Source organism: Poecile atricapillus, unplaced genomic scaffold, assembly GCF_030490865.1.
Source record: "Poecile atricapillus isolate bPoeAtr1 unplaced genomic scaffold, bPoeAtr1.hap1 scaffold_265, whole genome shotgun sequence".
NCBI lineage: Eukaryota > Metazoa > Chordata > Aves > Passeriformes > Paridae > Poecile > Poecile atricapillus.
The window spans coordinates 29472-47048 of record NW_026709068.1 but is presented as its reverse complement, the minus strand read 5'-3'; the positions used below and the strand labels follow the sequence as shown (position 1 = coordinate 47048).

Sequence of the window (17577 nt, the reverse complement as noted above, 5' to 3'; positions counted from 1 at the left end):
TGGACGCCGAGGGGGACACGCTGCACGCCAGGGCCACCGGTGAGGGGACACTGGGGACAATGGGGACAGCCTGGGGACACCGGGGGGGAGCTGGGGACACTGGGGACACGCTGCACGCCAGGGCCACCGGTGAGGGGACACTGGGGACAGCCTGGGGACACTGGGGACACCGGGGATAATGGGGGCTGGGGACAGGGGGGACACGCTGCACGCCAGGGCCACTGGTGAGGGGACACCGGAGACAGCCTGGGGACACTGGGGGGCTGGGGACAGCGGGGACAATGGGGACACCGGAGACAGCCCGGGGACACTGGGAGGTGCTGGGGACAGCGGGGACAATGGGCACACCGGGGACAGCCTGGGGACACCGGCGGGCTGGGGACAATGGGGACACCGGGGACACTGGGGGGCTGGGGACACTGGGGACACGCTGCACGCCAGGGCCACCGGTGAGGGGACACCGGGGACACCGGGGACACTGGGGGGCTGGGGACAGCAGGGACACCGAGGGGGACTGGGGACAATGGGGACACCGGGGACACTGGGTGATGGGGACACCAGGGACGCGCTGCACACCAGGGTGAGGGGAGAGGGGACAGGGCTGGGGACATCCCGGGGCGCTGGGGACAGTCTGGGGACACTTCTGGGGACAATGGGGGGGCTGGGGACACGCTTGGGGACACCGGGGTCCCCATCTGAGGTGTCCCCTCTGTCCCCAGGGCTCTTCATCCAGCAGGACCTTCCCAAGGCGGGGCGGGGACAGTGACCTGGGACTGTCACCTGTGTCACCTGTGTGTCACCAATGACACCTGAGTGTCACCTGTGTGTCACCTGTGTCACCTGTGTGTCACCAATGACAACTGAGTGTCACCTGTGTGTCACCTGTGTCACCTGTGTGTCACCAGTGACACCTGAGTGTGACCCTGTGTGTCACCTGTGCCACCTGTGTGTCACCTGTGTGTCACCAGTGACACCTGAGTGTGACCTGTGTGTCACCAGTGTCACCTGTGTGTCACCTGTGTGTCACCTGTGTGTCACCAGTGACAACTGAGTGTCACCTGTGTCACCTGTGTGTCACCTGTGTGTCACCAGTGACACCTGAGTGTGACCTGTGTGTCACCTGTGTCACCCTTGGTCACCTCCGTGTCCCCCTGGATCTCCTTCAGTCACCCCTGGGTGTCCCCCCTGTGTCCCCTCTGTGTCCCCCCCGTGTCCCCTCCGTGTCCATCAGGGCCGCTGCCACCACCTCTCGTGTCCCTCGTGTCATTTTGGGGTCCGGGGGGGGTCGGGTGGGACCCCCCAGTGTCCCCTTCGTGTCCCCCCGTGTCCCCCCCGCTGCCACCGCAGGGTCCCCACGGGGGGGACACGGGGGGGGCTGAGTGGGGGACCCCCCCCAATTGGGACCTTTGGGGGGGTTTGGGGGGGTCCCGCACCCCAAAACTGAGCCCGGAGCTCCCATTGGGGGGGTCCGGGAGGATTTGGGGGTGTCCCCCCCCCCCCCAACCCCTCCGTGCCTCAGTTTCCCTGCGGGGGAGATTCGGAACTTTCCCGCGGTTTTGGGGGGGGGGGGGCAGGATGCCGGGGGGGAGGGGCGGGGGGGAGGGGCGGGGAGACTGAGGTGGGGGAGGGGCGGGGGGGGAGGGGGGGGGCCCCGCGCCCTTAAAGGGCCCCGCCCGGGCCGGGGCTGGAGGGACCCGGAGCCATGAGAGGTGCGGGGGGCACGCGAGTGTGCAAGGGGGGGGGGGGGTGAGTGTGCAAAGGGGGGGATGGGAGCGAGGGTGAGTGTGCAAGGGGGGATGGGAGGGGGGGTGAGTGTGCAAGGGGGGGGTGAGTGTGCAAGGGGGGGATGAGCGTGCAAGGGGGGGGATGGGAGCGAGGATGAGTGTGCAAAGAGGGGATGGCGGGGTGAGTGTGCAAGGGGGGGATGGGAGTGTGGATGAGTGTGCAAGGGGGGGAGGATGAGTGTGCAAGGGGGGGGATGGGAGTGAGGATGAGTGTGCAAGGGGGGGATGGGAGTGAGGATGAGTGTGCAAGGGGGGGATGGGAGTGAGGATGAGTGTGCAAGGGGGGGGGAGGCTGAGTGTGCAAGCGGCGCCTCCAGGTGTGCGAGGGAGGCGCGGGGGTGTTGGGCAGGTGTGTGAGCGGGGCCGGGTGTGCAAGGGGCGGGGGCACACGCGTGTGTCGGGGTGTGCAGGTGTGTCACGGGGCACGCGGGTGTGTCACGGGCTGTACCTGTGTGTCACACGCGTGTCACAGGTCACGGGTGCGTGTGACATGCGTGTGCAGGTGTGTCCCGGGGCACGCGGGTGTGTCACACGCGTGTCACAGGTCACACACACGTGTCACGGGTCACACGTGTGTCACATGTCGCACACGCGTGTGTCGGGCTGTACAGGTGTGTCACAGGGTGCACACGGGTGTGTCACACACGTGTGTCACAGGTCACACACGCGTGTCACATGTCGCACACACGTGTGTCGGGCTGTACAGGTGTCACAGGTCACACACACGTGTCACAGGTCACACACGTGTGGTCACAGGTCACACACGCGTGTCACATGTCGCACACGCGTGTTTCGGGCTGTACAGGTGTGTCACAGGGTGCACACGCGTGTCACATGTCGCACACGCGTGTTTCGGGCTGTACAGGTGTGTCACAGGTCACACGCGTGTCACAGGTCACACACGTGTGTCACAGGTCGCACACGCGTGTGTCGGGCTGTACAGGTGTGTCACAGGTCACACACGCGTGTCACAGGTCACACACACGTGTCACATGTCGCACACGCGTGTTTCGGGCTGTACCGGTGTGTCACAGGGTGCACACGGGTGTTGGGAGCTGCACACGCGTGTGTCAGGAGTCACACCTGTGTCACACTCCGGTTCCTGTCACACTCCCGCGTGTCGCTGTCCCGCTGTCCCCGCGTGTCCCCGCTGTCCCCGTGTGTCGCTGTCCCCGTGTGTCGCTGTCCCGCTGTCCCCGCGTGTCCCCGTTGTCCCCGCGTGTCCCTGTTGTCCCCGTTGTCCCCGCGTGTCGCCGTTGTCCCCGCGTGTCGCTGTTGTCCCCGCGTGTCCCTGTTGTCCCCGCGTGTCGCCGCTGTCCCCGTGTGTCGCTGTCCCGCTGTCCCCGCGTGTCCCCGCTGTCCCCCGCGTGTCGCTGTTGTCCCCGCGTGTCCCTGTGTGTTCCCGTGTGTCCCCGTTGTCCCCGTGTGTCCCCGCGTGTCCCCGCTGTCCCCGCGTGTCGCTGTCCCGCTGTCCCCGCGCACCTGCGGGTCCCTCCCTTGATGTGGCTGCGGGGGGGCCCCGGGGACCCCTCGGTGACAGCGTTGGGGACGCGCAGGTGGCACCGCCCCACCCCCACCCCCCCGCGGCCCCCCCGGGGAACGAGGCGGGAGCGCCACCGAATGCTGGGGACCCTCCTGTCCCCTCCGTGTCACCCCCGTGTCCCCTCCTGTCCCCTCCTGTCCCCCCGTGTCCCCCCCGTGTCCCCTCCTGTCCCCCCGTGTCCCCTCCGTGTCCCCCCGTGTCCCCTCCTGTCCCCTCCTGTCCCCTCCGTGTCACCCCCGTGTCCCCCTCCTGTCCCCTCCGTGTCCCCTCCTGTCCCCTCCTGTCCCCCCCGTGTCCCCTCCTGTCCCCTCCTGTCCCCTCCGTGTCCCCTCCTTGTCCCCTCTTGTCCCCCCCGTGTCCCCTCCCGAGTCCCCTCCTGTCCCCTCCTGTCCCCTCCTGTCCCCTCCTGTCCCCTCCTGTCCCCCCGTGTCCCCTCCTGTCCCCTCCGTGTCCCCCCCGTGTCCCCTCCTGTCCTCCCCGTGTCCCCCCCCGTGTCGCGGTGCCCGGGCCGGGTTTTGTGGGGGGGGTCCTGGGGGGTCCCCGGGGCTTGGGGACATCGAGAGCCCCGGTGAGAGCCCCGGGGTGCGGGACTGGGGGGACTGGGGGGGTGAGGGGGTGTCCCAGTGCCTTACTGGTGTGTCCCAGTTCGTTACTGGTGTGTCCCAGTGCTTTACTGGTGTGCCCCAGTGCGTTACTGGTGTGCCCCAGTGCGTTACTGATGTGTCCCAGTGCGTTACTGGTGTGTCCCAGTGCCTTACTGGTGTGTCCCAGTGCGTTACTGGTGTGCCCCAGTGCGTTACTGATGTGTCCCAGTGCGTTACTGGTGTGCCCCAGTGCGTTACTGGTGTGTCCCAGTGTGCCCCAGTTCGTTACTGGTGTGCCCCAGTTCGTTACTGGTGTGTCCCAGTGCCTTACTGGTGTGCCCAGTGCCTTACTGGTGTGCCCCAGTGCGTTACTGGTTCGTTACTGGTGTGTCCCAGTGCGTTACTGGTGTGCCCCAGTGCCTTACTGGTGTGTCCCAGTGCGTTACTGGTGTGCCCCAGTGCCTTACTGGTGTGTCCCAGTGCGTTACTGGTGTGTGCCAGTGCGTTACTGGCGTGTCGCAGTTCGTTACTGGTGTGTCCCAGTGTGCCCCAGTTCGTTACTGGTGTGCCCCAGTTCGTTACTGGTGTGTCCCGGTGCGTTCCCGGTGCCGCTCCCGGTGGGTCCCGCCGGTGCCGGTGGGGATTCCCGCACCCGCAGTTCCCCCAGTATCCCCAGTGCTCCCAGTATCCCCAGTATCCCCAGTTCCCCCAGTGCTCCCAGTGCTCCCAGTGCTCCCAGTGCTCCCAGTGCTCCCAGTTCCCCCAGTTCCCCCAGTTCCCCCAGTGCTCCCAGTGCTCCCAGTGCTCCCAGTGCTCCCAGTTCCCCCGGTGCGGCGGGTGCCGGTGGGACGGAGGTGCCCGCGTTACCGGCAGCCCCCGGTGCCCCGGATTTCCCCGGTTGCCCCCGGTGCGGCGGTGTTCCCGGTGCCCCAGTACAACCGGTACCGCCGATTCCCCGGTACCGAATTACCGCCGGTTCCCCTGTGTCCCGGTACCGCCGGTTCCCCGGTGTTCTCGGTGTCCCGGTACCGCCGGTTCCCCGGTGCTGCGGGTGCCCCGGTCCCCCCCGGTTTTGTCAGCGCCCCCGGTCCCCCCGGCTGCTGTGGGCACCCCCGGTAGCTCCGGTTTCCCCCGGTGCCCCCGGTGCGGTGACTGCCCCCGATGTCCCCGGTACCCCCGGCTGCGGCGGGGCCCCACCGCCCCCGGTACCGCCCGGTTCTGTGGGGGCCCCGGTACCGCCCGGTTCTGTGGGGGCCCCGGTACGCCCGATCCTCCCCGTTCCTGTGGGTGCCCCCGGTTTCCCGGTATTCCCAGGAGCCCCCATTTCCCGGTACCCCCGGTACTCCCGGTGCCCTCGTTCCCCTGGGCGCCCCGATCCTCCCGGGTCCCGTGGGTGCCCCCGGTGCCCCCGATCCCCCCCCCCGTTCCCGTGGGTGTCCCCGGTGCCCCCGGTGCCCTCCGCTCTCCGGTTCCCGGCAGGAGCGGCCCCGCCGCGGCGCTTCCCGGCAGGGGCTGAGTAATTCGGGGTGCGGGGCTGAGTCAGCGCCCCCCAAACCCAAACCCGGGGTCCCCCCGGACCCCCCCGGACCCCCCCGGACCCCCCCGGGCCCCCCCCGGACCCCCCCGGGCCCCCCGGACCCCCCCCGGGCCGGATGCGCGGGCGGCGCCGGCCCCGAAAAACTGGGGCGGGAGGAAAGGGGGGGCGGGGGGGTCACACGTGTCAGGGGGGTCACACACGTGTGGCAGGGCTTGTCACACGTGTCCGGGTGTCACACGTGTTTGTTTGGGGTGTCACCCACATGTCAGGGCTGTCACACGTGTCCAGGTGTGTCACACACGTTCGGGTGTCACACGTGTCTGGGGTGTCACACGCGTGTGGCAGGGCTGTCACACGTGTCCGGGTGTGTCACACGTGTCCGGCTGTGTCACACACGTTCGGGTGTCACACGTGTCCTGGAGCGCCACACGTGTCCGGGGTGTCACATGTGTCTGGCTGTGTCACACACGTGTCAGGGGTGTCACACGTTCGAGTGTGTCACCACACATGTCTGGGGTGTCACACGCGTGTGGCAGGGCTGTCACACGTGTCCGAGTGTGTCACACACGCGTCTGGGTGTTTCACACGTGTCCGGCTGTGTCACACACGTGTCCGGCTGTGTCACGCATGTGCAGAGGAGCCGCTGTGGGTGTGCACAGCCCGTGGGAGCCCCCCGAGTGTGCACTGGTCCCCAGTGCCGTACTGGGCTGTACTGGGGCTGTGCTGGGCTGTACTGGGGCCGTACTGGGGCCATACTGGGGCCGTACTGGGCTGTACTGGGAGCTCCCCAGTGCCGTACTGGGGCCGTACTGGGGCCGTACTGAGGGCCGTACTGGGCTGTACTGGGAACTCCACAGTACCGTACTGGGGCCGTACTGGGGCCGTACTGGGGCCGTACTGGGGCCGTACTGGGGCCGTACTGGGGCCGTACTGGGCCATACTGGGAGCTCCCAGTCACTCACCGGGCCCCGCGCGTTTCCTGCCGCGGAGCCGTGTCCCAGTTGTGGCTTTGTGGCTTCGGCAGCCGCCGGCACAGGGTGACAGGGGACACTGGGGACACCGGGGACACCTGGGGACATTGGGGACACCTGGGGGCACTGGGGACACTGGGGACACTGGGGACATTGGGGATACCGGGGACATTGGGGACACCTGGGGGCTCAGGGGACTCAGGGGACACTGGGGACATTGGGGACACCTGGGGACACCTGGGGACATTGGGGACACCTGGGGGCTCAGGGGACACTGGGGACATTGGGGACACCTGGGGGCTCAGGGGACTCAGGGGACATTGGGGACATTGGGGACATTGGGGACACCCGAGCCCCGGGGGGACACCCCAGGCCAGGGGTGCTGCTGGAGCCCACCAGGGGACACCCGTGACCAAAGGGGACACTGTCACCACAGGGGACACTGTCACCACAGGGGACAGTCAGTGACACCGTGGGTGGCACACAGGTGACACAGGTGACACAGGAAGCCACGGGGGGACGTCAGTGGGGAGGTGACACGGGGGGGGTGACAGCGGCCGCGTGGGGCCGTGCAGTGACACACGAAGCCATGGGTGACACGTGAGGACACAGGTGACAGTTCCAGAGGTGACACAGGAGCCCAGAGGTGGCACCTGGTCCCACAGGGGACACGTGAAGCCACAGGTGACACCCACAGGGGACACGTGAAGCCACAGTTGGCACCCACGGGTGACACCCACAGGGGACACGTGAAGCCACAGGTGACACCTGAACGTGGGGAGAGCACGGGAGGACACGGGTGGCACCACGGGTCCCACGGGTGGCAGGTGGTGACAGGGACCCTGTCCCGGTGTCCCCACGGGTGCCTGTTGGTGACAGGGACCCCACACTGGTGTCCCCGTGTCCCCACGGGTGGCAGGTGGTGACAGGGACCCCACACCGGTGTCCCCGTGTCCCCCACGGGTGGCAGGTGGTGACAGGGACCCCGTGCGGTGTCCCGGTGTCCCCACGGGTGGCAGGTGGTGACAGGGACCCCGTGCGGTGTCCCCCGTGTCCCCACGGGTGGCAGGTGGTGACAGGGACCCCACACCGGTGTCCCGGTGTCCCCACGGGTGGCAGGTGGTGACAGGGGACACCGTGCGGTGTCCCCGTGTCCCCACGGGTGGCAGGTGGTGACAGGGACCCCCGTGCGGTGTCCCCGTGTCCCCACGGGTGGCAGGTGGTGACAGGGACCCCACACCGGTGTCCCGGTGTCCCCACGGGTGGCAGGTGGTGACAGGGACCCTGTGCCGGTGTCCCGGTGTCCCCACGGGTGGCAGGTGGTGACAGGGACCCTGTGCCGGTGTCCCCGTGTCCCCACGGGTGGCAGGTGGTGACAGGGACCCCACACCGGTGTCCCCGTGTCCCCCACGGGTGGCAGGTGGTGACAGGGGACCCCGTGCGGTGTCCCCGTGTCCCCACGGGTGGCAGGTGGTGACAGGGACCCCACACCGGTGTCCCGGTGTCCCCCACGGGTGGCAGGTGGTGACAGGGACCCTGTGCCGGTGTCCCCGTGTCCCCACGGGTGGCAGGTGGTGACAGGGACCCCGTGCGGTGTCCCCGTGTCCCCACGGGTGGCAGGTGGTGACAGGGACCCCACACCGGTGTCCCGGTGTCCCCACGGGTGGCAGGTGGTGACAGGGACCCTGTGCCGGTGTCCCCGTGTCCCCACGGGTGGCAGGTGGTGACAGGGACCCCGTGCGGTGTCCCCGTGTCCCCCCAGCTCACATCGATGTGATTCCCTGCAAGATCTGCGGGGACAAATCCTCCGGGATCCACTACGGGGTCATCACCTGCGAGGGCTGCAAGGTGACACGGGGGACACGGGGACACGGGGGGACATGGGGGACACGGGGGAACATGGGGACACGGGGGGACATGGGGGACACGGAGGGACACGGGGGGGGACATGGGGGACACGGGGACACGGGGGAACATGGGGGACACGGGGGGACATGGGGGGGACATGGGGGACACGGGGGGACATGGGGGGGACATGGGGGACACGGGGGGGACATGGGGGACACGGGGGGGACACGGGGGACACGGGGGACATGGGGGACACGGGGGGGACACGGGGGGACACGGGGGATATGGGGGACACGGGGACACGGGGACACGGGGGACACGGGGGGACATGGGGGACACGGGGGGGACACGGGGACACGGGGGACGGGGGGGACATGGGGGGGACAGGGGGGACACGGGGGGACATGGGGGACACGGGGGGACACGGGGGGACATGGGGGACACGGGGGGGACATGGGGGACACGGGGACACGGGGACACGGGGGGGGACATGGGGGGACACGGGGACACGGGGACACGGGGGACGGGGGGGGGACATGGGGGGGGACATGGGGGGGACACAGGGGGACATTGGGGGACATGGGGGACAGTGGGGACACGGGGGACATGGGGGACAGTGGGGGACAGGGGGGACAGGGGGGACATTGGGGACACAGGGGACACAGTGACACGGTGGGGACATGGAGACACGGGGGACACGGTGGGACACGGTGGGACACACGGGGGGACACGGGGGGGACACGGGTGACATTGGGGGGGACACGGGGTGACATTGGGGGACATGGGGGGACACGGGTGACACTGTAGGACATTGAGGAGGACACGAGGGGACACGGGGTGACATTGGGGGGACATTGGGGGACACGGGGGGGGGACACGGGGAATATGGCAGGACATGGGGACACGTGGGGGACAAAGGGGGATGTGGGGTGCACTGGGGACATGCGGGATTATGGGGACAAGGGGGAACAAGGGGGACAAGGTGTGACACGGGTGACACACTGGTCACACTGGTGACACTGGTGGCACACTGGTGACACTGGTGGCACACGGGTGACACACTGGTCACACTGGTGACACTGGTGGCACACTGGTGACACTGGTGGCACACGGGTGACACTGGTGGCACACGGGTGACACTGGTGACACGGGTGGACACACGGGTGACACTGGTGTCACACTGGTCACACTGGTGGCACACTGGTGCCACACTGGTGACACTGGTGACACTGGTGGCAGGCACACGGGTCACACAGGTGACACTGGTGACACACAGGTGACACTGGTGGCACACTGGTGGCACACTGGTGTCACACTGGTCACACTGGTGACACACGGGTGACACACTGGTCACACTGGTCACACTGGTGTCACACTGGTGTCACACTGGTGGCACACGGGTGACACTGGTGTCACACGGGTCACACTGGTGGCACACTGGTGGCACACTGGTGTCACACTGGTCGCACTGGTGGCACTGGTGGCACACGGGTGACACTGGTGGCACACTGGTGGCACACTGGTGACACACTGGTCACACTGGTGTCACACTGGTGGCACACTGGTGTCACACTGGTGACACTGGTGACACTGGTGGCACTGGTGGCACACAGGTGACACCGGTGTCACACTGTCACCGCAGGGTTTCTTCCGGCGCAGCGAGCGGCGCGGGCCGAGCCTGGCGTGCAGCCGCGGGCAGCGCTGCGACATCGACCGCGCCACCCGCACGCGCTGCCAGCACTGCCGCCTGCAGAAGTGCCTGAGCCTCGGCATGTCCCGCCACGGTGTGTGACACTGCGGGGACAGCGCGGGGACAGCGCGGGGACAGCGCGGGGACAGCGAGGGGACAGCGCGGGGACAGAGCGGGGACAGAGCGGGGGACAGCGCGGGGACAGCGCGGGGACAGCGCGGGGACAGCCGCACCCGGCCTGGGGACAGCGCGGGGACACCGCGGGGACAGCGCGGGGACAGCCGCACCCGGCCCGGGGACACCGCTGTGTGCTCCTGGGGACATCTGTGCCCGCTGGGGACAGCACCCCATGACCCTGGGGACACTGCCCCATGACCCTGGGGACACTGCCCTATGACCCTGGGGACATCTGTGCCCCCTGAGGACACTGCCCCGTGACCCTGTGACACTGGGGACACTGCCCCGTGACCCTGTGGCACTGGGGACACTGCCCCGTGACCCTGGGGACACCAACCCGTGACCCTGGGGACACTGCCCTATGACCCTGTGGCACTGGGGACACCGGGCACCGGGCCTGGGGACACCAGGTTGTGCCCCTGGGGACAGCCGGACCCGCCCCTGGTGTCCCCCAAAGCTGGAGACCCCCGTCCTGAGACCCCCACCCCAGGACACCTGTCCCCTGTCCCGGTGCCACCTGTCGCCAGCCTGGGGACAGCCCGAGGTGTCGGTGGGGAAAGGCCGGGACGCTCCGGGGTGTCACCCGTGTCACCCGTGTCACCTGTGTCACCTGTGTCACCCGTGTCACCCGTGTCACCGGTGTCACCTGTGTCACCCGTGTCATCCGTGTCACCGGTGTCACCGGTGTCACCTGTGTCACCCGTGTCACCTGTGTCACCTGTGTCACCGGTGTCATCCATGTCACCCGTGTCACCAGTGTCATCGGTGTCACCCGTGTCACCTGTGTCACCTGTGTCACCTGTGTCACCCATGTCACCCGTGTCACCCATGTCACCCGTGTCACCCGTGTCATCGGTGTCACCCGTGTCACCTGTGTCACCTGTGTCACCTGTGTCACCCATGTCACCCGTGTCACCCGTGTCACTGTGTCACCCGTGTCACCCGTGTCACCCGTGTCACCGGTGTCACCCGTGTCACGCGTGTCACCCGTGTTACCTGTGTCACCCGTGTTACCTGTGTCACCCGTGTCACCGGTGTCACCCGCTGTCCCCTCTGTCCCCGCAGCCGTCAAGTTCGGCCGCATGTCCAAGCAGCAGCGGGACCGGCTCCAGGCAGAGGTGCGGGAACAGCTGCGAAAGCGGGAACAGCTGGAACAGCTGGAAAACCGGGAACAGCTGGAAAAACGGGAACAGCTGGAACAGCTGGAAAAACGGGAACAGCTGGAAAACCGGGAAAACCGGGAACAGCTGGAACCGCTGGAAAAACGGGAACAGCTGGAAAAACGGGAAGAGCGGGAAAACGGGGAACAGCTGGAACAGCTGGAACAGCCGGAAACACGGGAAAAACGGGAAAAAACGGGAGGAGCAGGGTCCCCCGCAGCCCCCCCCGGCGGGCCGCTGTCCCCCGCTGTCCCCCGCTGTCCCCGCGGGGTGTCCCAGCCAGGCGTGGCCCGCGGAGGAGGCGACAAAGCGGGGACGGGACGGGGACAGGGCGGGGACAGCGGGGACAGCGCCAGCTCCTCACCCCGGTACCGGCGGCGTCCCGGAGTCACCCGCGGGACTGGAGATCGGTGAGTGGCGCCGGGAGATTGTCACCTGCGGGGGTGGCACTGTCACCTGCGGGGGTGGCGGTGTCACCTGCGGGGGTGGCGGTGTCACCTGAGGGGGTGGCACTGTCAGCTGCGGGGGTGGCCGTGTCACCTGCGGGGGTGGCACTGTCACCTGCGGGGGTGGCAGTGTCACCTGTTCAGGCAGGGGTGATGGGACACGGGGCTGGCACCTGTGGGTGGTGGCACCTCAGGATGTCACCTGCGGGTGCTCCATGGGGGTGGCACCCGGCTCTGTCACTGATGGATGCTGGGTCGTGGTGGCACCTGGCTCTGTCACCTGTGGGTGATGGCACCTGGCTCTGTCACCTGTGGGTGGTGGCACCTGGCTCTGTCACCTGTGGATGCTTCACACCGGTGACCCCTCACCCCCCAAGGCCACACACGCGTGTCACCCTCCCTGTCCCCATGCCTGTCCCCAAGCCCTGCATGTCCCCTCTGTGTGCTGACCCAGTGTCCTGCTGTCACACCGTGCCACCTCTGTGTCCCCTCTGAGTGTCCTGCTGTCACACCGTGCCACCTCTGTGTCCCCTCAGAGCTGCTGACACAGAGTGTCCTGCTGTCACACCGTGCCACCTCTGTGTCCCCTCTGTCCTGCTGTCACACTGTGCCACCTCTGTGTCCCCTCTGAGTGTCCTGCTGTCACACCGTGCCACCTCTGTGTCCCCTCTGTCCTGCTGTCACACCGTGCCACCTCTGTGTCCCCTCTGTCCTGCTGTCACACCGTGCCACCTCTGTGTCCCCTCTGAGTGTCCTGCTGTCACACCGTGCCACCTCTGTGTCCCCTCAGAGCTGCTGACGCAGAGTGTCCTGCTGTCACACTGTGCCACCTCTGTGTCCCCTCAGAGCTGCTGACGCAGAGTGTCCTGCTGTCACACCGTGCCACCTCTGTGTCCCCTCAGAGCTGCTGACACAGAGTGTCCTGCTGTCACACCGTGCCACCTCTGTGTCCCCTCAGAGCTGCTGACACAGAGTGTCCTGCTGTCACACCGTGCCACGTGCCACCCCCGCGCCGAGGAGCTGCAGGGCCACCGCTGGGCCACCTTCACCCGTGAGGAGATCTGCGCCTACCAGAGCCAGGTGCGGGGCGGGCAGGGGACACGGCTGTCCCCAGGGGTGGCACAGGGGTGACAGCCGGTCCCGCAGCCCATGGCGGAGATGTGGCAGCGCTGTGCCCGCCGTGTCACCGAGGCCATCGAGCGCGTGGTGGAGTTCGCCAAGCGCCTGCCCGGCTTCCTGGAGCTCAGCCAGCACGACCAGATCGTCCTGCTCAAGGCGGGTACGCGGCCACCGCCACTGTCACTGTCACCACCCCAGTGACACGCTGGGGCACAGCCCAGGGCCACCCTGACCCATTGTCCCCAGCCCCAGGGCCACCACATTCCATTGTCCCCAGCCCCAGGGCCACCCTGACCCATTGTCCCCAGCCCCAGGGCCACCCTGACCCATTGTCCCCAGTCCCAGCGCCACCCTGACCCATTGTCACCAACTCTGGGGCCACCCTGACCCCTTATCCCCGGCCCCAGAGCCACTCTGACCCATTGTCCCCAGCCCCAGGGCCACCCTGACCCATTGTCACCAACTCTGGGGCCACCCTGACCCCTTATTCCCAGACTTGTGGCTACTCCACCCCCTTGTCCCCAGCCCCAGGGCCACCCTGACCCCTCGTGACAGTCCCGGGAGTCCCAAGGGGAGGTGACAGTCCCCAAAGTCCCTTCCATCCTCCCTGGCCGAGGTGACAATCCCGTGTGTCCCTCGGGGAGGTGACAGTCCCCAAAGTCCCCTCCATTCCCCCTGCGGAGGTGACACCGCCCCGGGCCACCACCGCGGGGGCCGGGCCGCATCCCCCGGTGGCGGTGGCGTTGTCGCCGGTGCCAGCAGCGCTGTCGCCGCCCCGCGGGGGTGACACAGGTGCCATGGAGGTTGTCCTGCTCCGGATGTCGCGCGTCTTCAACGCCGCCACCGGCTCCGTCCTGTTCGAGGGCAAACTGGCCGGGCCCGAGCTCTTCCGCTCGCTGGGTAGGGCTGTGACACCGCGGGGACACCGCGGGGACACCGCGGGGACACCGCGGGGACAGGAGGTGACGCGGGGCTGTCCCCAGGGTGTCCCGAGCTCGTCGCGTCCGTCTTCGAGTTGGCGCAGAGCCTGAGCGCGCTGCGCTGCTCCGAGAGCGAGCTGGGACTGCTGAGCGCGCTGCTGCTCCTCAACGCCGGTCAGTGTCACCTCTGTCCCCTCAGTGTCACCTCTGTCCCCGCAGTGTCACCTCTGTCCCCTGCTGAGCGCGCTGCTGCTCCTCAACGCCGGTCAGTGTCACCTCTGTCCCCTCAGTGTCACCTCCTGTCCCCTCAGTGTCACCTGGTGTCACCTCTGTCCCCTGCTGAGCGCGCTGCTGCTCCTCAACGCCGGTCAGTGTCACCTCTGTCCCCTCAGTGTCACCTCTGTCCCCTCAGTGTCACCTGGTGTCACCTCTGTCCCCTCAGTGTCACCTCTGTCCCCTCAGTGTCACCTCCTGTCCCCTCAGTGTCACCTCTGTCCCCTCAGTGTCACCTCTGTCCCCTGCTGAGCGCGCTGCTGCTCCTCAACGCCGGTCAGTGTCACCTCTGTCCCCTCAGTGTCACCTCCTGTCCCCTCAGTGTCACCTCCTGTCCCCGCAGTGTCACCTGGTGTCACCTCTGTCCCCTCGGTGTCACCTCTGTCCCCGCAGTGCCACCTCTGTCACCTGCTGAGCGCGCTGCTGCTCCTCAACGCCGGTCAGTGTCACCTCTGTCCCCTCAGTGTCACCTCTGTCCCCTCAGTGTCACCTCTGTCCCCACAGTGTCACCCGCTGTCCCCTGCTGAGCGCGCTGCTGCTCCTCAACGCCGGTCAGTGTCACCTCCTGTCCCCTCAGTGTCACCTGGTGTCACCTCTGTGTCACCTCTGTCCCCTCAGTGTCACCTCTGTCCCCTGCTGAGCGCGCTGCTGCTCCTCAACGCCGGTCAGACACCCGCAGTGTCACCTTTGTCCCCTCAGTGTCACCTCCTGTCCCCGCAGTGTCACCTCTGTCCCCTGCTGAGCGCGCTGCTGCTCCTCAACGCCGGTCAGACACCCGCAGTGTCACCTCTGTCCCCGCAGTGTCACCTCTGTCCCCTCAGTGTCACCTCCTGTCCCCTCAGTGTCACCTCTGTCCCCACAGTGTCACCTCCTGTCCCCTCAGTGTCACCTCTGTCCCCGCAGTGTCACCTCTGTCCCCACAGTGTCACCTCCTGTCCCCTCAGTGTCACCTGGTGTCACCTCTGTCCCCGCAGTGTCACCTCTGTCCCCACAGTGTCACCTGCTGTCCCCGCAGTGTCACCTGCTGTCACCTGCTGTCCCCGCGGTGCCACCCTCTGTCCCCGCAGTGTCACCTGCTGTCCCCTCCGTGCCAGCCGCCTGTCCCCCCGTGTCCCCACTCCCGTGTCCCCGTGTCCCCACTCCCGTGTCCCCTGTCCCTCCCCACGGGCTCCCCAGGGCGGGTTTGCCCCAAAGCCGCGGGGTTCGTCCTAACGCGGGATGGGCGGAGGGGTGTCCCCAAGGTGTCCCCAAGGTGTCCCCAGGATGTCCCCAAGGTGTCCCCAGGGTGTCCCCAGGGTGTCCCCAAGGTGTCCCCAGGGTGTCCCCAAGGTGTCCCCAAGGTGTCCCCAGGTTGTCCCCAGGGTGTCCCCAGGGTGTCCCCCAGGTGTCCCCAGGGTGTCCCCAGGGTGTCCCCACCCCCTGTGGTGTCCCCACACCTGTGTCCGTGTCCCTACACCCGTGTCCGTGTCCCCAACCCCGTGTGGTGTCCCCACACCCGTGTCCGTGTCCCCACCCCCTGTGGTGTCCCCACACCCGTGTGGTGTCCCCACCCCCTGTGGTGTCCCCAACCCGTGTCCGTGTCCCCACACCCGTGTCCGTGTCCCCAACCCCTGTGGTGTCCCCAGGCCGGCCGTGGCTGCAGGACAGGCCGAGGGTGGCCCGGCTCCAGGGACATCTGGATGTCGCCTTCCGGCTCCTGCTGCGCCGGACCCGCCGCGAGGGGCTCCTGGCCAGGGTGGGGACACCGGGGACACCGGGGGACACCGGGGGACATTGGGGGACATTGGGGGACATTGGGGGACATTGGGGGACATTGGGGGGACATCGGGGACGACATCGGGGGGACATGGGGGGACACCGGGGGACACGAAGGGACACCGGGGACGACATCGGGGGACATGGGGGGACACCGGGGGACATCGGGGAGGGGACACGAGGGGACAGGGGGTAGCAGAGGGGAAGGGGGCGGGGGTCAGGGTGGGGGTCCCTGTGCATGGGGGAGGGGCAGGGCGGGGGTCTGGGGACATTGGGGGGGTTTGGGGACATTGTGGGGGTTTGGGGACATTGGGGGGACAGGGAGGGGGTTTGGGGACATTGGGGGGGTTTGGGGACATTGGGGGGACAGGGAGGGGGTTTGGGGACATTGGGGGGGTTTGGGGACATTGTGGGGGTTTGGGGACATTGTGGGGGACAGGGAGGGGGTTTGGGGACATTGGGGGTGCAGGGTGGGGACCGTGGGTGTGGGGGGGGTCCGTGGGCACAATGGGAGCTGCGTGGGCGGGGGGCGACCCTGGGTCGGGGGGGTTCCCTGTGCGCGTGTCCGTGTGTCCCCACTCGTGTCCGTGTGTCCCCACTCGTGTCCGTGTGTCCCGGCCGTGTCCGTGTGTCCCCACTCGTGTCCGTGTGTCACAGCCGTGTCCCCACGCGTGTCCGTGTGTCCCCACTCGTGTCCGTGTGTCCCAGCCGTGTCCGTGTGTCCCACTCGTGTCCGTGTGTCACAGCCGTGTCCGTGTGTCCCACTCGTGTCCGTGTGTCCCCACGCGTGTCCGTGTGTCACAGCCGTGTCCTTGTGTCCCCACTCGTGTCCGTGTGTCCCAGCCGTGTCCGTGTGTCCCACTCGTGTCCGTGTGTCCCACGCGTGTCCGTGTGTCACAGCCGTGTCCTTGTGTCCCCACTCGTGTCCGTGTGTCACAGCCGTGTCCGTGTGTCACCCGTGTCCCCCCAGCTGCCCGCCCCGGCCCGGTTCCGCGCTCTGTGCTCGCAGCACCTGGAGCAGCTCCGGGCGTTCCGCCGCCTCCACCCCGGGCCGGTCTCCGCCGCCTTCCCCCCGCTCTACCGGGAGCTCTTCGCCCCCGACCCCGCCGAGGGCCCCGCGGGGACCCGCTGAGCGCGGCCCGGGGAGCACCGGGATCACCGGGAGCTCCGGGATCACCGGGAGCTCCGGGAGCACCGGGAGCACCGGGATCAACGGGAGCACCGGGATCAACGGGAGCACCGGGAGCACCAGGATCAACGGGACCTCCGGGAGCACCGGGATCAGCGGGATCAACGGGAGCACCGGGAGCTCCGGGATCACCGGGATCAACGGGAGCACCGGGATCAACGGGATCACCGGGAGCTCCGGGAGCACCGGGAGCACCGGGATCAACGGGAGCACCGGGATCAACGGGAGCTCCGGGAGCACCGGGATCAACGGGAGCTCCGGGAGCACCGGGATCACCGGGATCACCGGGAGCTCCGGGAGCATCGGGATCAACGGGATCACCGGGAGCTCCGGGATCACCGGGAGCACCGGGAGCTCCGGGATCACCGGGATCAACGGGATCAACGGGAGCACCGGGATCACCGGGAGCACCGGGAGGACCGGAACCGCCCCCGGGGACACCCGGGGGTGCTCCAACCCAGGCACCTGCCGGGAATGCGGCACCTGCAGGGGACCCGCCACCCACGGGCGAGGCTCTGTCACCCGTGGGTGCCCCGTGTCCCTGTCACCCGTGGTGTCCTCTGTCCCTGTCACCCGTGGGT

At 68.1% G+C, this 17577-nt stretch overlaps 1 protein-coding gene and 1 long non-coding RNA gene across 4 annotated transcripts; one reads left to right on the top strand and one right to left on the bottom strand.

The window, feature by feature from the left end:
* Nucleotides 1-813: 813 nt before the first annotated feature.
* Nucleotides 814-1235, bottom strand: LOC131574357 (uncharacterized). Of its 3 annotated transcripts, none has more exons than XR_009276480.1 (3): nucleotides 1121-1235; nucleotides 935-1005; nucleotides 814-882 (listed from the first exon to the last, which is right to left on the bottom strand). It is a non-coding gene; the product is annotated as an uncharacterized LOC131574357 (long non-coding RNA). The 3 variants fall into 3 exon arrangements; XR_009276479.1 differs by having other exon boundaries at nucleotides 833-891; nucleotides 944-1005; XR_009276481.1 differs by having other exon boundaries at nucleotides 877-911; nucleotides 944-1005.
* Nucleotides 1236-1699: 464 nt separating this feature from the next.
* LOC131574356 (nuclear receptor ROR-beta-like) lies at nucleotides 1700-17055 on the top strand. Its single transcript, XM_058828797.1, has 11 exons — nucleotides 1700-1709; nucleotides 8182-8267; nucleotides 9910-10051; nucleotides 11200-11704; nucleotides 12587-12657; nucleotides 12699-12820; nucleotides 12887-13019; nucleotides 13652-13759; nucleotides 13843-13953; nucleotides 15678-15787; nucleotides 16778-17055. The coding sequence occupies exons 1-11, from the start codon at nucleotides 1703-1705 to the stop codon at nucleotides 16937-16939; spliced, it is 1557 nt and encodes a 518-aa protein (XP_058684780.1). The 5' UTR covers nucleotides 1700-1702; the 3' UTR covers nucleotides 16940-17055.
* The last annotated feature ends 522 nt before the right edge of the window (nucleotides 17056-17577 follow it).